Here is an 18,541-nt window from a genome sequence, read left to right as displayed (position 1 = left end):
ACATGGTGTCACGATTGCTTGGGAGTTGACATGCGACTGACTAGGAGGTCCTTGTGCCTCACTGCCAAATATTGTGACTCAGATAACGTGGCCAAGTGTAATCTTGCAAACATCAGCAAGATGGGGAATATGTGCAGAAGACTGAAATCATCAGAATAATGTGACAAAAGGCTGCGGCAATCAAACATAATTTCCGAGCACGTGTAAAGCATGTCAAGCACGATGAAATGGGATTGAATTGAGCCAAACAACTTCTCCCTGAGGCTGGACCCTCAACCACTGATCATACAGTCCACCCCCAAATACTCTAAGCAGGCCCACAGGAAAGTATGCAAATCCCTTATGTAGCATGCATACCAATCAAGCCAGTGCATCATTGTATGAGACTGGCCGTGGTCGCACCTTGTGGAGGTCTCTATCAGTGAGGAGGCGCATGCCCCGATGCGAGCGGGGTTCGAGCACCCGCCCTTGGGCCTGCTCATTGATCCGGGCACAATGGTAGGCGTGGCGCTTGGTCCGATCCTGAAGGGCACGACGATCCCGCACGGCACGTGCACGGCGCTCCACAGCTGCCTCGAGAGCCTTGCGCCGTCCTGCCTGGGCCTCGCAGGAGGCTCGCAGAGGCCCACACACTCCCTCCGACAGGCCTCGCGACAGACCTCTGCACACCAGTATGGCCTGCTTTGTGTTCGAGAGCCCTGTGCCGAGTCGACTTCTATGCAGAAAGGTTAATCCTCACCTGACTGCCGCACACCATGTGCATGTTCTGGCGGGTAGAGATGATATTATAAAAAATTACCATGGGATCGTTTAGAAAGGTGACTGCATAGAAAGGACAGACTGAGTGTCCAATTGATACTCCTTTAAGTCTGGTAAGAAGTGCAATTCTTACCACAGGACAGAACAGAAAAAAAGACGGCAACATGTCCGTCTTTGTTATTTGATTGTTTTATCCTGTGGGTGAAATTATGCATCTTGCTACACAAAAACAAAAGTGTTGTCAGCATTTTCATTATTCTATTTGACAGATAGGCTGTCTTCCAACTTGCTGATGTGATGGCAATGTGCTCTCATGCTTGTTTGCTTCCCTCATGTAAGGGGAGGTTGATTCAGCTGTTAGCCAGGGCCACCTCTGTACCTGTGAAGCTGGGCCTCCCGTTCCAACTGTGTGGCCACTTCCTGCCAAGCTGTGGCACTTGTGCTGCAATCAGTGGAACACACTCATGAGCTGCACGTGTGGGGTCATGGTGACACGTGTACTGACCCAATGGCATCCCTGGCTGCCCTGGCAAGGCGCTGAGAGAGCTTTGCCAAGCTCTTAGCATGCACAGCTTCCAACTCGGACCTGGAATAAAATTATCCCCAACAAGAAGCTTGCCCCAGGACAACATTCTGCAGAAGGCATCACTCAAATGAACCAACAAGGACAACTTGTCTCTTTGCAAACAGTAGTTACGAGATAAGAGTTGGGCCAGGGCTGCTTGTTCACATGTTCAGGCATAGCATAATTTGAGCAGGTATATCTCACATCACATTTTCAGGCCAAACGACCGAGCCACTATGCCATGGCAATTTACACAGGTAAGCAGATAATACTTTCACTGGCGCTGGGAAATGCTGATAGTTTCCCATCAATGCCCCATACAGCAGCTTTGATTAGGCACGGTGCTTGCAAGTGCACTCTTTTCCTTTGCTCCGCAGGATGTCTTCGAATCTTTGAGTCAAGAGCAAAGGCAGACTTGGCAAAGATCATCCTGCAGAGGAACTAATAAACAGACACATCTTGCATCTTTTCCTTGCCAATTGATGATGCTGCTGATGGTGTTCATGATTATGGAAGCTGCATGCTTCTCCAGGTTGCAAGAGTCCAGGAGTTCAAGTGGCACCAGAATTTGTTCCAGGAGTAGCGAGGGCCTTAATTCAAGGTCAGGAGAGAGCTAGTCCCTAAAGATATGTATGAAGTAGCCAAGAGCTCACAAATACTATTTGTTTATTCTTAGCAGATGGGTTAAGGGTCTCAGAATCCCTTGGTTGTCGAGATTTCTTGCTTGTCTATGCAGCTATCCCGCATACTTTGTGTGTATATGAGCATACATCAATATGTGAGCATCGCAGCAATTCTGTGTTGCTGTTTCATCTGCTCTTTGTTATACGATATGGCGAAATCCACCTTTACCATTAAAAGCTACGACAATACTGTCACGTCGCAGTGACAGTGAATAATGCAGCGGAATTATTCCATAAATGATGGAACTAGCTTTTATTGGGTGAACCTGTGCCCACAAAAGCAAGTTACACTCAAAGAATGGCGAACACGGTCAGCGATCGTCGAAAATTAGTGTGCCGGTCAAGCGCGTCGGATTTTATACATGCATCATCGAAGGTTGCAGAGTAATCGCTGGTGCCCGTGTATCTTCCAGAAAGTTCTACACAATTCGCGTTGCACATGCAGTCAGATTACACAAGCTTCGGTGACAACAGACAACTTCCCATACATGTGGGTGCATCCAATGCTGAGCTATAACATTTGTTAGACGGTGAAAAGTGGCCACCCGAAAAAGATAAACAAGTACACATGTCATTGTGTTTAATGAATGAATGAATTAATTAATTAATTAATTGCTCAGCTCAACATCATCAGCTTTTCTGGAGAAATTGATAAAAATGTTCATTTTAGCAAGATGAAATCTTGTTTTGCAATGCTAAAATGAGGGGATTAAGACTTGGCATGTTTAGATACATTATTATGGCTTTTAATGTTCTGGATGATGACATTTTATTTCTAAACTTTTCAATTATGGTGACTGTTGTGGCAGATTTCAGTTTCGAAACTGACTTTCCTGTTGGATCCAAATGTCATCACTATGACATCGCTATTGTATATACAGCCAAGCACTGATTAAAAGGACTCACTTTTCGTTATGTTACAAGAATGTATAGCGTGAAGTGGTAATTAAACAGGACGACAAGAGACAGTACACTCTGCCAATCCTACTTCTATTGCTGGTTTTTGTCCACCTTCTGTTGGGCCACAACTGGCACGTCTAGCAGGCCCTTCATTCTCACTCCTTCCCCTCCGACGTCAGACGCTGCCAACACCACAGTGACCTTCTTTGTTCATATCAAAAGCCTGTGTATATGCGATGTCATTATGGATGGCAGTCCATCACACATGAATTCTATTCAATGGGGCATTCTGCAGAAGAGTCTTCTCAGCCTCTATAATGTTTATAGTGGTAGTCATATAATTAACATTCGCAACAAGTAAAATTACCATACTTTCATGCATATAAGCCATTAAAGATTCTTAGCAGTAAACTTCACATTTAGGAGCCTTCATTCATGAGTCTTGAAATTTTCAAGATTTGGCAGGAATCCTCTAGTTTTAGTTTAGATAATAGCCAGGAAGAAAGAAACAAAGTCTTTTTTTTTTTTTTAATGGGCATTCCCCTACTTTGTTGTTCTTTTTCCCCTCTGTCTCTCTTGGGTGAGGTTGAAGGTTACTGATATATCAGCAATAATTTTTTAAAACTGCATTTGTGTTCTGTGCAACAAAACATGCTTTGTTTTCTTAGCTAAATAATATGAAGTCACCCAGGGAAAGGGCTCTCTGCACAACATTTTTTTTTCAGCAAATACACTCTCACAAGTTTTGTTATTTTCTTCTGTTTTGACATTCCAAGCCATTTTATGACCCCATAGACACAATGTTATGGCATTCGACCATAGCAGTACCGAAAGAGCACCTGGTCCAATTATGTTCAAAATGATCATCAGTCAATTTTCATATCTTCACACCTATGCTAGTTTATGTGACTGCCCTAATGACAATTATGCATATAATATAAAATTTCCCGTTCACAGACAGTGAATGATGCCATCAAAGGGCCTTGCAACACTTTTTTTTGAAAGGCCCTCTGATGGCATCATTTCATGTCTGCAGAGTCACTACACAATGCTCCGGCACCTATCAAAACCGAAAATTATTCCTAGGTATACTTGACTGTGGCGTGAAATACACTTCGTGAAAAGGGAAGAAAAAAGAAGACAGTGAAGCGCCAAACTACCAACTGTTTAATAACAGCCTCAACAACATAGAAAAAAAGGACTTCTGCACACGCGCAGAGAGCTAAGGTGTGACATAGAACAACATGGTCATGATAACATATTTTGAAGAAAGCACATTTCTGCAGAATACAATAGGATATTTGTATCGCTGGCACAATCAGACCCTTTCCTTTTAATATAAAACACTTCCAACAACTCCTTTGCGGTTTGGTCCCTACTTTTGCCAAAAATCAGTACTTGCTCAAAGCATGGTCTATAACAACAGGCTTTGCAGTGCGCAGGAAGATGTGGACTTTCAGACTGACTCCAACCAAATAACTGAATTTTATTAGCCCGACGTTTCGGAGCCCATACGGCTCGTTCTTCAGGGGTTGTTCTTTGGGGGTGGCGGTGTGCAGCTTTTAAAGGGTCTTTTGTAAAGGTTAAAAGCTGCACACCGCCACCCCCAAAGAACAACCCCTGAAGAAGGAGCCGAATGGGCTCCGGAACGTCGGGCTAATAAAATTCAGTTATTTGGTTGGAGTCAGTCTGAAAGTCCTAATCAATTTCCCAACCAGACAGGCAATTCTGTCGAAATGTTTAGCTGCAGGAAGATGTGCAATGTCACACTTGCCAATACTATTAGCATGCACGCTCAGTCTGTCATTAATACAACATCCCATTTGTCCAACGTAGGACTTGTCGCAACCTAGGGGTATCTCGTAGACCACCCCTTCAACACAGTCCCACAAAGGTTTGGCGTGCTGCTGCTGGCAGCCCCGCGGCTCATTGTGTGTGACCCGGAGGCACAATTGAGCCAAATTGTTGGGACCCAAAAAGACAACCGGAAACAATGTGGAACAGTAGGCTGTCTTGCCTTCTGAGGAGTGTGAACAAGGCAAGCACCAAGAATAGACGGACATAGAGACTGATGGTTATTGGTGAAACCAATATTCCAGATGATATAGACAACCTTCTCTATGAGGGACCAAAATATGGAGTTGAGCCTCAGGTTCCAGCACAAGAACTTCTTGCGTGAAATTGGCAAGTTGCGAGAAAGCGCCCCGGGAATAGCGTGAGCGTTGCTTGCTGGATGGTGTAGACAGCATACACCCCCAAGGCTGGAACTGGTCATAAGGTGCGAGTGCTGCAATGTGTGGTGTCTTTTTTCAAAGACAACAAACTCTCTAATGCAGTCCGATAAGGAAGGCACTTTTGTGGCTCTGCCTGGGCAAACCTTCAACAAAAAAGCACTAGAGGCTATCAACAAGAATTTTAAGCCTGCTAAGGTCAGTTTATCAAAAATTAAGAAAACCATGACTTTGTCTGTGAAGAAATTGGCTGCGAAATATTAGCTAAATAGATCAGAAAGAGCAAAAAAGGTTTTCACAGCTTTTTTCAGTGCCAAGATCCATAAGGTTGATGTACCGTTTCGAACGATTTTTAGTGAAGGGACACGTGGCAATATCAAGTCAGTAGTTTTTTGCTAAAAGACCTGCAGCTTCTTGAATTGAATTACCCTTTCTTGACTAGAAACTCGGATGAAGTTCTTGAATATTTCCGTGGCAGCCAAGAAATAGGCTATGTTTTCTCCATTGATGTAAATGACCTTTTTTACTTGGTTCCGCATCCTGAGCTTCTAAAAGCTGTTAAACAGTGCATTGATGAAAGTGGCAAAGCTGGTTTCGTGTCTAAAATGGAGATGTCAGCTTAAAAGTTTGTTTACCTCTTGGAAGCTTATCTCAACCGCACCTTTGTAACTTTTGAACATGACATATTTTTGCAGAAAAAGGGCATTTGCATTGGTTCACATGTAGCATCCATTTTATGTGCCATCTTTCTATCCTACTTTGACCACACACTACAATGTGTTTTTACTTCATCTCATCCTAATATTCTGAAAGTCTTTAGATACGTTGATGATTTTTTAGTTGTTGTTGACAATAGGTGCCCTTTGCCATGCCATGAAATGGTTGAGCAGCTTTTAGACGTCTTTAGAGCAAATGCAAAAGGACTTACTTTTACTAATGAGCTTCTGAAGGACAGTCCATTGCAGTTTTTAGACCTTAATCTAACACTTATGAGTGATCACATTTGCTGTGCTTACCTCCCTCAAGGTAAAAAGGAATTGTTGCAGTACGACTCAGCATACTTTAAAGGGACACTAAAGCGAAACAATAAATCAGTTTAGACTAATGAAGCCTTGTTAGAGAACCCTGCTGGCTGTCATTAAAAAAGAATAGTTTGATTATTAGATGAGAAAATGAAGGTCCAAGTATCAGTACTTGAATTTCGCGCCGAAACCCCAGTGCCGGTACGTCAGCGTGACGTCAGGGATTCCAAAGTATTTTTTCGCACTTGGGCCGCGTTGGCTGAATAAAGGTTCGCGAAACATGTCATGCTTAATATTTGGTTCCTTTAGAACACAATCTAGTCAATCTGTACCACTATATTAATTAGTAGGCCCTAGAAGATGCCATCAAAATCCAAGACGTCACAGCCCCCAGGTGCGGGAACTTAAGTAGGCGTCGCCACCCGTATTTCGTTCTTGCGCTTTTTCTGGCTTACCAAACGTCTTATCGTTGTAAAAGTGGTGTTTTTGGTGTTGTAGAACTGTAATTTACTGATGCAAAAGGAATCATTTTTCACTTTAGTGTCCCTTTAAGACTGGAGCTTGGAATCGCCTTACTTTGCCTGTAACCGGCTCGATGCAAGTGATGTGTGCATGTGATGTGGGTGAGTTTTTGCAATCAACATGAGGGACTTTTAAAAGCAGGCTGCCCTCAGTCTGTCCTAAATTCTGTGATCGAGTCCCTGCTGCAGAAGCTGAAAGCTAGCGCTGTGAGTGTGAAAACGCACTCGAAGGAAAGGGAGCGTGTTAAGTCAGAGGCAGTCCCTTATGTGCACCGTGTGAGCTTTAACCTCAAGAAGGTGGCTACCAGATATGGCATTCCAGTTGTCTTTTGGGCTCCAAACAAGTTGGCTCAATTGTGCCCCCTGATCATGCACAATGAGCCGCGGGGCTGCCAGAAGCAGTCCGACCTTTGAGGGACTGTGTTGAAGGGGTGGTCTACGAGTGTCACGGTCTCAGGGTGGTAAACACGTCACAAGGAACGTTTGAGTTAAGAAAAGCCTTTATGGGGGATGAGCATAAGACAAAATACATATATCCAGAAAGCACGCATTGTCAACCCAGTGGCAAAACCCTAACATACGACAAACTATATGCAAAGCTAGCTAATTGAAAATATTGCCTTAAGTCCTCACACTCGACGTATTATGAAGTTGAAAATATTTACATGAAGTCTATCGATGTGGCCACGTCACTTCGTTGTCGCTGCTTCCGATGACCCTTCGTTGGGCCCGCCGATGCGTCGTAGACTCAACGTCGCTGTGTCCGACGTTCAGTCCACGGTTGGCCTGGAGGGTGGAGTGACCTAGGCGCAAGAATCGCCCAGTTAACTCTGCAAGCTGCGAATCGTAGCCGCAAGGAATCCGGGAAGCGGCGCAGTCAGCCTGTAGCTGCAGCTTCCGGTGGGAGGTCCACTCAGCTCGTGGGTCGTGGCCGTGGCAGCTGAAGAACTGCTTCCACTGGGTTGCTGCCATCTCCGCGATCCACCCGTCCTGTTCGGCCTCCAGCCCCTTTTCCTCCTTCGTCCCAGAGCGTAGCTGGGCCGCTCTCTTTGGCTATGTGTCCCTTCTCCCATTGGCAACGTAGCTGCACGTGCACTTTTGCGCTTTTTCTTCTGCTTTCGTATTGTATTATTTTTATTCGTACGCTCTTATATTCTTTCTTCCTTTTTCTTTATTTCTGCCACCGACTCCTCGTCTCTTGTTTTCTTCTTATCTTCTACTTTTTCTTCTTTTTTCTCTCTTCCTTTATTGGCTCATGACATATTATGCCCACCTTTAAGAGTTTTTCCATATGAAAAACTGCTTCTTTTTCCTTGTATTGGATGTTTCCATCGTCTTCATATGTCGGTCAAGCATTAACACTTGAGGTCTTCCACCATTTTTGTCATTTGCACCACTGGGTACCTTCCCCACACGTCACTTCACTTCACTTCACCTCACTTCATTTATTCACTGCACTGTGCACATCATCGAGTTCACTATTGCACACAAAAAAGTCATTGTCAAATACTCCTAAACCACACCAGTTCTAGAGTAAACTGTCATAACACTTGTCACACCATGTACTATGAAGTTCTACTCATAAAATCTGATCCAACATTTTCTCTTCCCTTGATGTATTCTACATGGAAGCTATATTCTTGAAGCGCAAGGCTCCATCTCATCACTCTGGAATTAGTTAACTTTGCTTTATTTAAGAACTCAAGGGGTTGGTGATCTGTCTGCACCCTAAAATGTTTTCCATACAGGTATATGTGAAACTGTTTGACTGCCCATACAAGAGCTAAACATTCTTTTTCCACAGTTGAGTAGTGCCTTTCCTTTTCGAGCAACCGTTTGCTTGCATAGAATACCGGATGTAATACATTGTCATTTTCTTGTAGCAACACCGCCCCAAGCGCTTTCTCTGATGCATCTGTGCACAAAACAATCTCTCTTTTTAAGTTGGGCGCCACCAGAACGGGAGGATTGCCCATGTGCTGCTTGAGTGTTTCAAATGCGTCCTCTTGCGCTTTTTTTGTCCATTTCACTGTATTGCTTGCACCTTTCTTTATTAATTCCACCAATGGATCAGCTATCTCCGCATAATGTGGACTGAAGTCCCTGTAGAACCCCGTCAATCCCAGAAAAGGCTGTACTTCTTTCTTGTTCTTTGGGGGGTTTGCTTTTTGAATCTTCTCTAGTATTTCCTCTTTCGTCGAAATGTGTACCATGCCTAACTTGTGTCCCAAAAATGTCACCGCGTGAAAACCAAATTCATACTTCGTTGGCTTGATGGTCAGCTTGGCTTCCTGTAACCTATAAAATAATCCTTCTAATGCTTCCAGGTGCTCTTCCCAAGTGCCTGTCACCATCAAAATATCGTCAATATAATGTTCCACATTTTTCAGACCGTGAAGTACTCTTCTCATGAGTTTCGTAAATACTGCAGCGGCTGTCTTTAGTCCAAATGGCATGTACTTGAATTGAAATAGCCCATTTGTACTTGAAAATGCCGTCTTTTCTTTGGAGATCTTCTCCATGGGTATTTGCCAGTACCCCTTCGCTAAGTCAAGCTTTGAAAATAATTTTTTTCTTGCCACCTTTGCAAAAACCACCTCCACTCTTGGTATTGGTTCAGAATCAGACACTAATATGATGTTTAACCTCCTGAAGTCTACACAAAGCCTATTAGAGTCATCTGGTTTCTTTACAACCACCAGAGGTGCGTTGTAAGCTGATGTAGACCTCTCAATGATGCCTTGATGTAACATTTCGTCAACTTCCTTCTCAATAGAGCCTTGAACCACTAGTGGCAATGAGTATTGTTTGACGTACACTGGTGTGTCTGTAGTGCATTCTAACTGGCACTCGATAACATTTGTTCTTCCTGGGAGGTCCAAGAATAATTCGTCATGCTTGTGTAATAATGATTTTAACTCTGCTGCTTCTTCTCCACCCAGAGATGGATTAATGACTGCTTTTTTCTAACCCCGTGGTTTTCTTGTAGTGGTAGGTGTGTACTTCCAAGTCGTCTTTCTCTTCTGTGAGTACCATGTTCACAACTTCGAATTCTTGCGAATTATGCCTCTCTTCATATTTCTTTAACATGTTGATGTGAAACACTTTTTTAGAATCGTTCACCAGGAGCTCGTAATCCATCTCTTTCCTTTTGTGGGTTACCTCAAATGGTCCCTTCCACTGCATAAACAGTTTGTTTCCATCACTGGGTAGAAGGATAAGTGCTTTGTCTCCTGGATTGCGGCGTCTTGTCACTGCCTTCTTGTTATAATAGGTTTTACATCGTTCTTTGGCTTCCTACAAACTCCGATGTGCTAACTTGCACGTTTCTTCCAGTTTCTCTCGAAGTTCCAACATGTAGGTGTACGTCGTTTTGACTTCAGTGTCGAGTCCTTCATTTGCCCACGCCTCCTTGAGGATAGTTAATGGACCTCTATCCGCGCGTCCATATAGCATCTCGAACGGAGAAAAATTGAGGCTTGTTTATTGTATGCAAACAATTGAGGCAGCATTATTGTATGCAAACAATAATGCTGGTAGGTAACGGTCCCAATCCATAGGGATTTCGTGACACATCTTCTTTATCATATTCTTCAATGTGCCATTAAATCTTTCTACCAGGCCGTTCGCCATAGGATGATATGGCGTTGTGAGCAACTGCTTTATCGAGAGCAACCTGTTGCGCTCCTTCATTATGTCAGATGTGAAGTTGTATCCCTGGTCACTAAGAATTTCTCGGGGAAGACCATACCGAGAGAACATCTCTATTAGAGCCTCGGCAACCTGAATTGAATCTATGCCTTTTAAGGCAATGGCTTCTGGAAATCTTGTCGCCATATCGACCATCGTGAGAACATAGCGGTTTCCTTTTGCTGATAGCGGCTTAGAGAGTAGCGATGTCTATCGCTACTCTCTGAAATGGCATATCAATGGTTGGCATATTCCCAAGTGGAACTCGATTCACTCGTCCTTTTGTTATCGTCCGCTGGCAAATGTCACAGGATGTTATATATCTCTTTACTTCGCTTTGTAGTCCCGGCCAGAAAAATTCTTCTGTGATCCTAGCCACCGTTCTTTTCATGCCTTGCTGCCCGGCCATGATGCTGTCATGTCCCAAATTCAAGACCGTCCGTCGTAGTGATTTAGGAACCACCAACTGCATCACTTCTCTGCCCGAGGCAAACCTACATCTCCTGTACAACAATCCATTTTTCCTCTGGAAAAATGGATTGCATTTTCGCAAATTCTGTTGGCGTCACCACAAGTACTTCGGTTGTAGGTACCTTGCAGGTACCGGTTGTAGGTTCGCTGCGTACTTGATCTTGTAGCTACCACCGACGAAACTGCTGAGCTACCCTCCGTAGACTTAATTTTTTGTGTGGCCATGTTAGGATCGTGCTCTTGCTGTTTTTCTTTCGCTTTTCCCATGTCGATGCAGCTGCTATTCCACTTGATATCAGGGTTATCCACGCTTCTTACTCTTGGTAGATTGCCCAATATTGAATCATATAGCGGCTCATCTACGCACTTCGCTATCAGCCATCCAAAGTAGTAGGGAGTAGAAACTTGAATTCTGGCCTCAGGCAAATGCCTAACCGTGCTGTTGACCATGATAACCGCCGCTATTTCTCCTGTTAGTTCTTGCTCCTGAACCAAACTCCGCCTCGCTAAGGCCGTGTTGGTTCCACTATCTCGAAAAACCGAGACTCGTATTTCGTTGATCTCTCCATCAATTACAGGAAGACCCAGTGATAGACTCGTCTTCTCGAAGGCTTCCATGTTGTGCGAGACCATGGTTTTCGACACATCATGTGTATCCTGGGTATCCTTGGTTTATCCTTGTGGTGGTGCTGCCTTTCCACTATTTAGGAAAACCACGCCCGCTGCCTTTTCTCAGTTCTGTAGTCTGCAGTCTTCTGTGCGGTGTCCTCATCTCTTGCAGTGCTGACAAATGATATGCGCCTGTGGTCGATTCCCTCCTACACGACAGTCTACTGCACGATGACCGACGCAGTTGCACAAGAAACATCTAAGTACCTTAGGTACCGCACCTTGCCTAACTTGGATTACATCCTCGTCTCTTTTATGAGTATCTTCTTCGTTTTTACCTAACTTCCTCAAGCCTTGCGCTTCCAGAAATTGGTCAGCAGATTCAGCAAAGTCATCTAGACATTTTAGTGAACATCTTTTAAAAAAAACATTGAGTTTTGTGCTACAACAAGTTAAGAACTGCTCAATCACAATGTGCTCCCTGACTCCTTCATACGTCTTCTCTGTGTTTGCCATTTCCATCCACCTATCAAAATAATTTGTCAAACGGCAAGCAAACTGTTTACCAGTCTCTGATTGTTCTGGTTTACTATTCCGGAATTTCTCACACAATCCTTCTGCAGCTAGTCTGAATCTCTGCAGTAAAGCTTTCTTGACTTTGTCGTAGTCCATTGACTCAGATGCTGGCATTCTTCTGAACACATTCAACGCTTCTCCAACTAAACACAATCTAAGCGCTGTCGCCAACTCAGATCGCTCCCAGCATTGTCCCAAAGCAATTCTTTCAAAACGATGCAGATAGGCATCAAGATCATCTCTTATCGTCAAATGGAGCCATTAACTTTCATGGACAAATTGTCCTTGTTCTTTGTGGCTCCATTTCCGAAGAAACAGGCGATCTGTCCGCGTAATCTTTTCCGACAGACACATCGGCCAAATGCAACTTTAACAACAAGATGCCCCTAGATTGTGGCAAGTCCTATGTTGGACAAACGGGACGTTGTATTAATGAGAAACTGAGGGAGCATGCTAATAGTATTGGCAAGTGTGACAATGCGCATCTTCCTGTGCACTGTAAAGCCTGTCGTTGTAGGCCATGCTTCGAGCAAGTATTGATTCTTGGCAAAAGTAGGGACCAAACTGCAAGGGAGTTGTTGGAAGTGTTTTATATTAAAAAGAAAGGGTCTGATTGTGTCAGCAATATATATATATATATATATCCTATTGCATTCAGCAGAAATGTGCTTTCTTAAAAAATATGTTATCACGACCATGTTGTTCTATGTCACACCTTGGACCTCTGCACACGCGCGGAAGTATTCTTTTTTTTCTACATGTTTTTGAGGCTGTCATTAAACAGTTGGTTGTTTGGCGCTTCACTGTCTTCTTTTTTCTGTCCCTTTTCACGAAATGTATTTTGCGCCACAATCAAGTATACCTAGGAAATCTAAGCACCAACTTGCCCAAGAAGAAGTCCTTCTGCAAAAATTATTCCTGTAAATGCAGCGGAGAACCTGAAATTTCATTTTGAAAAATCTGCCTGCCCATTCCTTCAATTTCTATTAATGTTCATGTTTACTGATACACAGTCACATAGACGTCACAACTAAGCAGCATCTCTGGCAGCACCATAGTTGGAGAAATCTGATGATCGACCAATTCCATATTGTGGTACATAATGCCAGTGTGTCAATAACATGGCCTCTGAAGTTGGACATTGTAAGGGACTGATCTCAGAGGCCATGCCAATATGAAAACTCAGTGCATTGACATGCCAAGCAGGGCAGGCATCTTTATGTGCTGGCATAGTTGCACATGCAGCAGGCATGATGTAAGTAGGAAGTGTAGTAGGAATGATGTAAAGGCAAAGGAGCAGCACAGGAGGCATTTGATTACTAACAATACTTTGATGTTGTAGTGACTGAAAAACACAGTAGCAAAACTGTGACTCACGAGGCTAACTCTTTATTAGGTGAACCTGTGCCCAGAAAACAGGTTACACTCAAAGCACAATGATATCAGTGATCACAGTTGGTGATCGTCAAAAGTCTGACCCATAACAACATGTTTGCACAGCGCAAAAGACGAGGACTGAAGGAAGAACACAACACAGACGCCGACTTCAACTGAATCGCCAGAACTATATACATGAGAAAAAGTAATGAAAAAAACAACCTTTGCATTAGGTCACACAGGAACCCTACTGCATCACAGCCAGATACTTGATTTCGTTTTTTAATAATAATAATAATAATAATAATAATAATAATAATAATAATATACCAACAATTTGTGAGGGCAACAGACGGCATGCTGATGCAAAGGTCGCCCAGCCGCTGTATCTTGTCAGGTTCTATAATTTCACGTGTAAGCTGTTCTCGGTGTTCGGAAATTACGACACAGTTTTCAAATCATGTAAACCAAACCCAGGGCACATGCTCCAAACCGCTTCCTATGGTTAGTATTGCAAATATTTCGTCATGTGGCATGAGCATTCACACGCCTACAGAACACTGATAATTTTTCCAGGGCAGAAAAAGCCACTTAGTCAAAAAAAAGAAACGACACCAAACTACAATGCTGTGCAAACATGTTGATATTGAATCACCAACTCACCCAAGCTTCCAGCTTATCTGACCCATAAGTCAAGTGTGTTGGCTTTTATACATGACTCGTCGAAGGTTCCAGCATAATCTCTGGTACCCACATGCCTTGCGGAAAGTACTGCACAATTCATGTCACGCATACTATCTTGGTTCAGCGAGAACATACACAACAGATAGAATCAATGATAATATTCGAGTAAGTTCCAATCATGCAGGCACATCTTGTGCTCAGCAATAACTTTTAAGTTGTTAGCGAGTAAAATGCAGTCCCCAAGAAAAGGATAAGTACACATGTCAAAACAATGCCACAGTTTTTTCTGTTAAGGGCATTAGCCATTTCCTTTAGGGCAGGGCGCTCCATGGTTAGTGTGTACTACCATGGTGGCAGGAGGAAATATTGGAGGGTCCCGCTTTAGATCTGGAAAATATTTACAAGTAGATCTATGCTATTTCATGCCTCTAATTAAATATACAGTGCCAACATGGCAGTACAAATGCTGACCTGGAATGCTTGAACCACAGGAACAATGGACATAGTACTGGCAGTAGAGAAAAACCTAGAGTTATGGCTTATGTAAAGAAAACTGTAATACAGAATGTTGCATTTTCAAAAAAAGTAGCAGTTCATTGTTTAATCATACATGCATGTGAATAGACTCTGCCCACATAAATGAGAATAATGCACTGTTGAGGAGCCCACAGCTTGAAGAATGCCATCACTATGACTGTCATCAATGTTGTTGCCTCTGAGCAATACTTTTAGCCACAGCACAAAGCTCATGACAAATCATGCAGCCGTAAGAATATGTGTGGCTCCACCTGTGTGGCTATAATTTTCACAGACAATCAACAAAGAGGACATGCTTCTTTTTTATTAATGCAGAGCTTTTGCCAACATATGTGATTTCAATGTATAACTGGGCCTATGACACAATAAGTAAGGATGAAGCAGCAATGGCAAGCTATTAAAGGTGCATCTTTTTCTCACCGCTCCTGCAATATGCTGACCACTTCCTTAGAAAAATCAGCGCCCTGCTTCAAAAGGCGACGTAGCTCTTCAAACCCTGTAGGCCCCTGCAGGTCATAAAGAAAGCATGTGTTTCACAAGCCTGGACTACTTTGCAGCTTCATTGTGGTCACACTCGGTGAAAAAAAATGGTCTGCAACTACTATAGCGAACTCAATCACAAGCTCTGCAGCAAAATTTATGCAAGTTGTTCGGAGTTTGTTCATGTGGGTAACTCATACAGACAACAAGAAAATGCAGCTGGAGCTCTATATACCAGGGGCGTAGCCAGACGGCGGGGAGGCTTATGGAGTTCCAGCCCCCCCCCCGAAATTTTCTCGTGCTGCTTTGCACCGCAGACCAAGACAACCCCCTGTGCTGGAAATCATTCTGGATTTGTCTAGAATGTCTTTTTCACGCGCGAAAAGACAGACATTTCAGCGCGAACATTGCAAACTCAGGCTGGATTTCATGGCAATGCCCATGCACCTGGAGTTAGATAACGCAAGGAGCCCCATCTAAGCACCAAGTTTCAAAGGCATTTTGATGGCGAGCGGGCACGTTGCGGCATCTCACAGAGGCCGCGGTATCTACAGACTGCATGAATTTCAATTCTTAAATTTTATGGTTATAAAGTTCTCTTAAACTTTTGATGTAAAAGGTGCATTGACATTTCCACAGTTGTGCATTAGATTTACAATTTCGGAACTTCGCGGGTTTAATGTTGTTATAAACATTTCGCACCAAAGATGCATTGACTTTTCTAAAGTTGTAGATTGGACCATACAACTAGACAAGCCGAATCAACACACTATCAGACAAGTTGACAAAGCACGCAGCGAGGTCCGATGAGACGAAGTGTTGTGGTAGTTCATTTGTGCCGTCGTGTCACAGAAAAGAATATCAACATTTTTTTCACCTGCGCCAAAGCATCCATGTCAAGACAGTAAAGCCAGCAAAGGTAACTACGTTCTTATTTCATTTTTTGTAGTTTGATTTTTATTCGCGAGGACACATAGAGCCTCTTTGATTTTCTTGTTCTTGTTACCTGCGGGCTGCCAGAGCGCGGTCACTTTGGTGTGCGTTCGTTTTTCTCTGGCAGAGCGGATTTTCGCCCGGCAGAGTTTTGGACGCTTCCCGATTAGCAGACGAGAAAAAGAAACAATGGTCACTCATTGCCATCACTGTGGGGACTCGACCGATTGCGACGCGCTCGCTTGAGCACAACCTTGCGGGAAAGTTGTCTCGCCGGTGTAGTATACCGAGCAGTATGTGTATGGTTCTCTGTGGGCAAAGCGTCTCACTTTTTCTTCTATATTCCTTCGGTAGCCACATTATAGGTGCCCAAAGTAGGCATTCAATTGTGGCCAACATGCTTTCCTTCGCATTTTTTTTTTTTTCATTTCGGTGCCCCAGTATCACAAAAAGAAAGAAAGACATTGTTGCGGTGCAGCGAATTGTCGCATGATGAAACTTCAATTCTGTTACTTCTTCTTTTGCGGAAAGTAGTGGCCCACGGGATGCTTCAGTTGCCGGATACTCTTATTATATTTTTGCGATAGCAATTATATGGACACTCAGGCGCATTCCTGCTGTCGCCGTCACCCTCATGTTCCGTATGAAGTCCAAGGCCGATAACATCATTACTGCGCGCCGCATGCTGTACATGGGAGTGAAAGCGTAGTGGGGGGTGGGTGCCATGGGTGATCCGACGATGGTGGCTCAGTTGTGTGTGCGCGATACATCAGGGGGAGTAGAGGGGGGGGGGGAGCCTAAGGATTCTGTGATCTGTGATTGCAAGCTAAACATTTCAACAGAATTGCCTGTCTGGTGGGGAAATTAATTAGGACTTTCAGACTGACTCCAACCATATAACTGAATTTTATTAGCCCAATGTTTCGGAGCCAATTCAGCTCCTTCTTCAGGGGTTGTTCTTCGGGGGTGGCGGTGTGCAGCTTTTAAAGGGTCTTTTGTAAAGAAAGGTGGGGAAGTACGGAAGGTGGGGAGACACTTCACAGACGGGAAGGGGGGGGGGGATAACAAAAGGGTGAGACGGCTGCGTGGTGCTGGGCGACTGGGATGACCGGTGCTGGGGGAGGTTACAGGGCAGTGCTGACGTTTTGGTGTTTGTGAACTCGAGCGGGAATCTACCTAGCTGGGCATCCTTTTTTTCTTTTCATCTTGTCCCCAAGGCCATAGATATGCTCCGAGGGTAGGTTGCCCTTCGCACGCTTTATGTTACCCTCCGTATTCTGAATGTGCCATGACTCCAATAGTAGTCTTTTTCGCGAGTTTGTCTCTGTTTGAATGATTTGAGTTTCCTGGAAAGCAACTCTGTGGTCGGCGTCTTCAGAGTGTTCGGCGACGGCGCTGCATATACGGTTGAATGTTCTGCCGTCGTTCTCGTGTTGTCTGATCCTTTCTTTTAGATTTTTGGTTTGCCCGATGTACAACGCTGGACAGTCGGCACAGTTGATTTTGTAGATGATGCCTTGAGCTTTTTCTTTTGGTGGACGATCTTTTGGTTTAGGGAGGAGGATATTGAGAGTGTTTATCGATTTGTGCGGCAATTTAAGACCTTCTTTTTTTAACGTTCGGCTGAGCGCTTCGCTGGTATCTCTGACGTATGGGATGGGCACTCGTTTCTGAGGTTGGGGAGAAGTCAACGGCTGAAGGTCTCGTAGTTTGTTTCTTCTTTTTAGTTGCCGGGTTGTTTTGCGAATAAAGTAATCTGTGTAGCCATTTCTCTTAAGTTCATTGAGAAACATTCTCTTTTCTTCCTTTTGATCTGATTCCGAAGAGGAATGAGTTTCGGCCTTTTGAATAAAGAATTTACAACACACGCCTTGTGGTTTGCCGGATGGTCGGATTGGAAGTGAAGGTAGCGGCCCGTGTGGGCTGGTTTTCGGTAGACTGAAAATTTGAGAATGCCGTTCGGCATTCTAAATTTTCTAAAATTTCTAAAGGTCTAAAATTAGTCAGTGGGACAAATGTCTGAATGGTCATGGAGACTACTTTTAAATAAAGTATGCTGTTTGTCATATATTCGCATTGGCTCACTTTCATTTGACTCGCCCTTGTATATTTTGCAGAACTCCTGCTTTTTATATGTGCTCTCTGTTGCGACTATCATTTCGGTGCAATTACTCACAACATACTACCAGTGACAGCTGCTCCTGTGCAATACATTGGAACAAAGAACAGCATCAGTGAGATTTTTGCCTGGCCGTGCATTTGTACAAAAATGTAAACAAGGTTCTTGAATGACAAAGTTTCATTAAAATATTTGTCCTCAACTTGATCATTTCACGACCTTTACATTTTTCATGTGAGCAGCATGCACTGCTTTGCTGGTTTCGAACTGATATAGCTCTAAAGTTTGTGTGATACTTTCTTTACTTATTAAATAGACAAAAAAGATGGAAGCATTGATATCAAGAATTTCAGGTACAACTTTGGGGACATAGGAGCATATTCT

The 18,541-nt window shown here is 43.6% G+C and overlaps 1 protein-coding gene across 2 annotated transcripts in view; it reads right to left on the bottom strand.

Moving 5' to 3' along the window:
- Positions 1 to 18,541, bottom strand: part of Nost (Nostrin) — a 67,947-nt gene that overhangs the window by 40,472 nt on the left and 8,934 nt on the right. For both annotated transcript variants that reach the window (XM_050190187.3, XM_050190188.3), the window contains exons 2-5: positions 15,046 to 15,131; positions 1,265 to 1,345; positions 1,139 to 1,201; positions 403 to 661 (exon numbers count right to left, since the gene is read on the bottom strand). In XM_050190187.3, coding sequence (XP_050046144.1) covers positions 403 to 661; positions 1,139 to 1,201; positions 1,265 to 1,345; positions 15,046 to 15,131 — 489 coding nt within the window. The remainder of the gene's footprint in view (positions 1 to 402; positions 662 to 1,138; positions 1,202 to 1,264; positions 1,346 to 15,045; positions 15,132 to 18,541) is intronic.

Source organism: Dermacentor andersoni, chromosome 2 (genome assembly GCF_023375885.2).
Source record: "Dermacentor andersoni chromosome 2, qqDerAnde1_hic_scaffold, whole genome shotgun sequence".
NCBI lineage: Eukaryota > Metazoa > Arthropoda > Arachnida > Ixodida > Ixodidae > Dermacentor > Dermacentor andersoni.
Note: the sequence above shows the minus strand (reverse complement) of the source record. Positions and strands in the feature narration are given on the sequence as shown.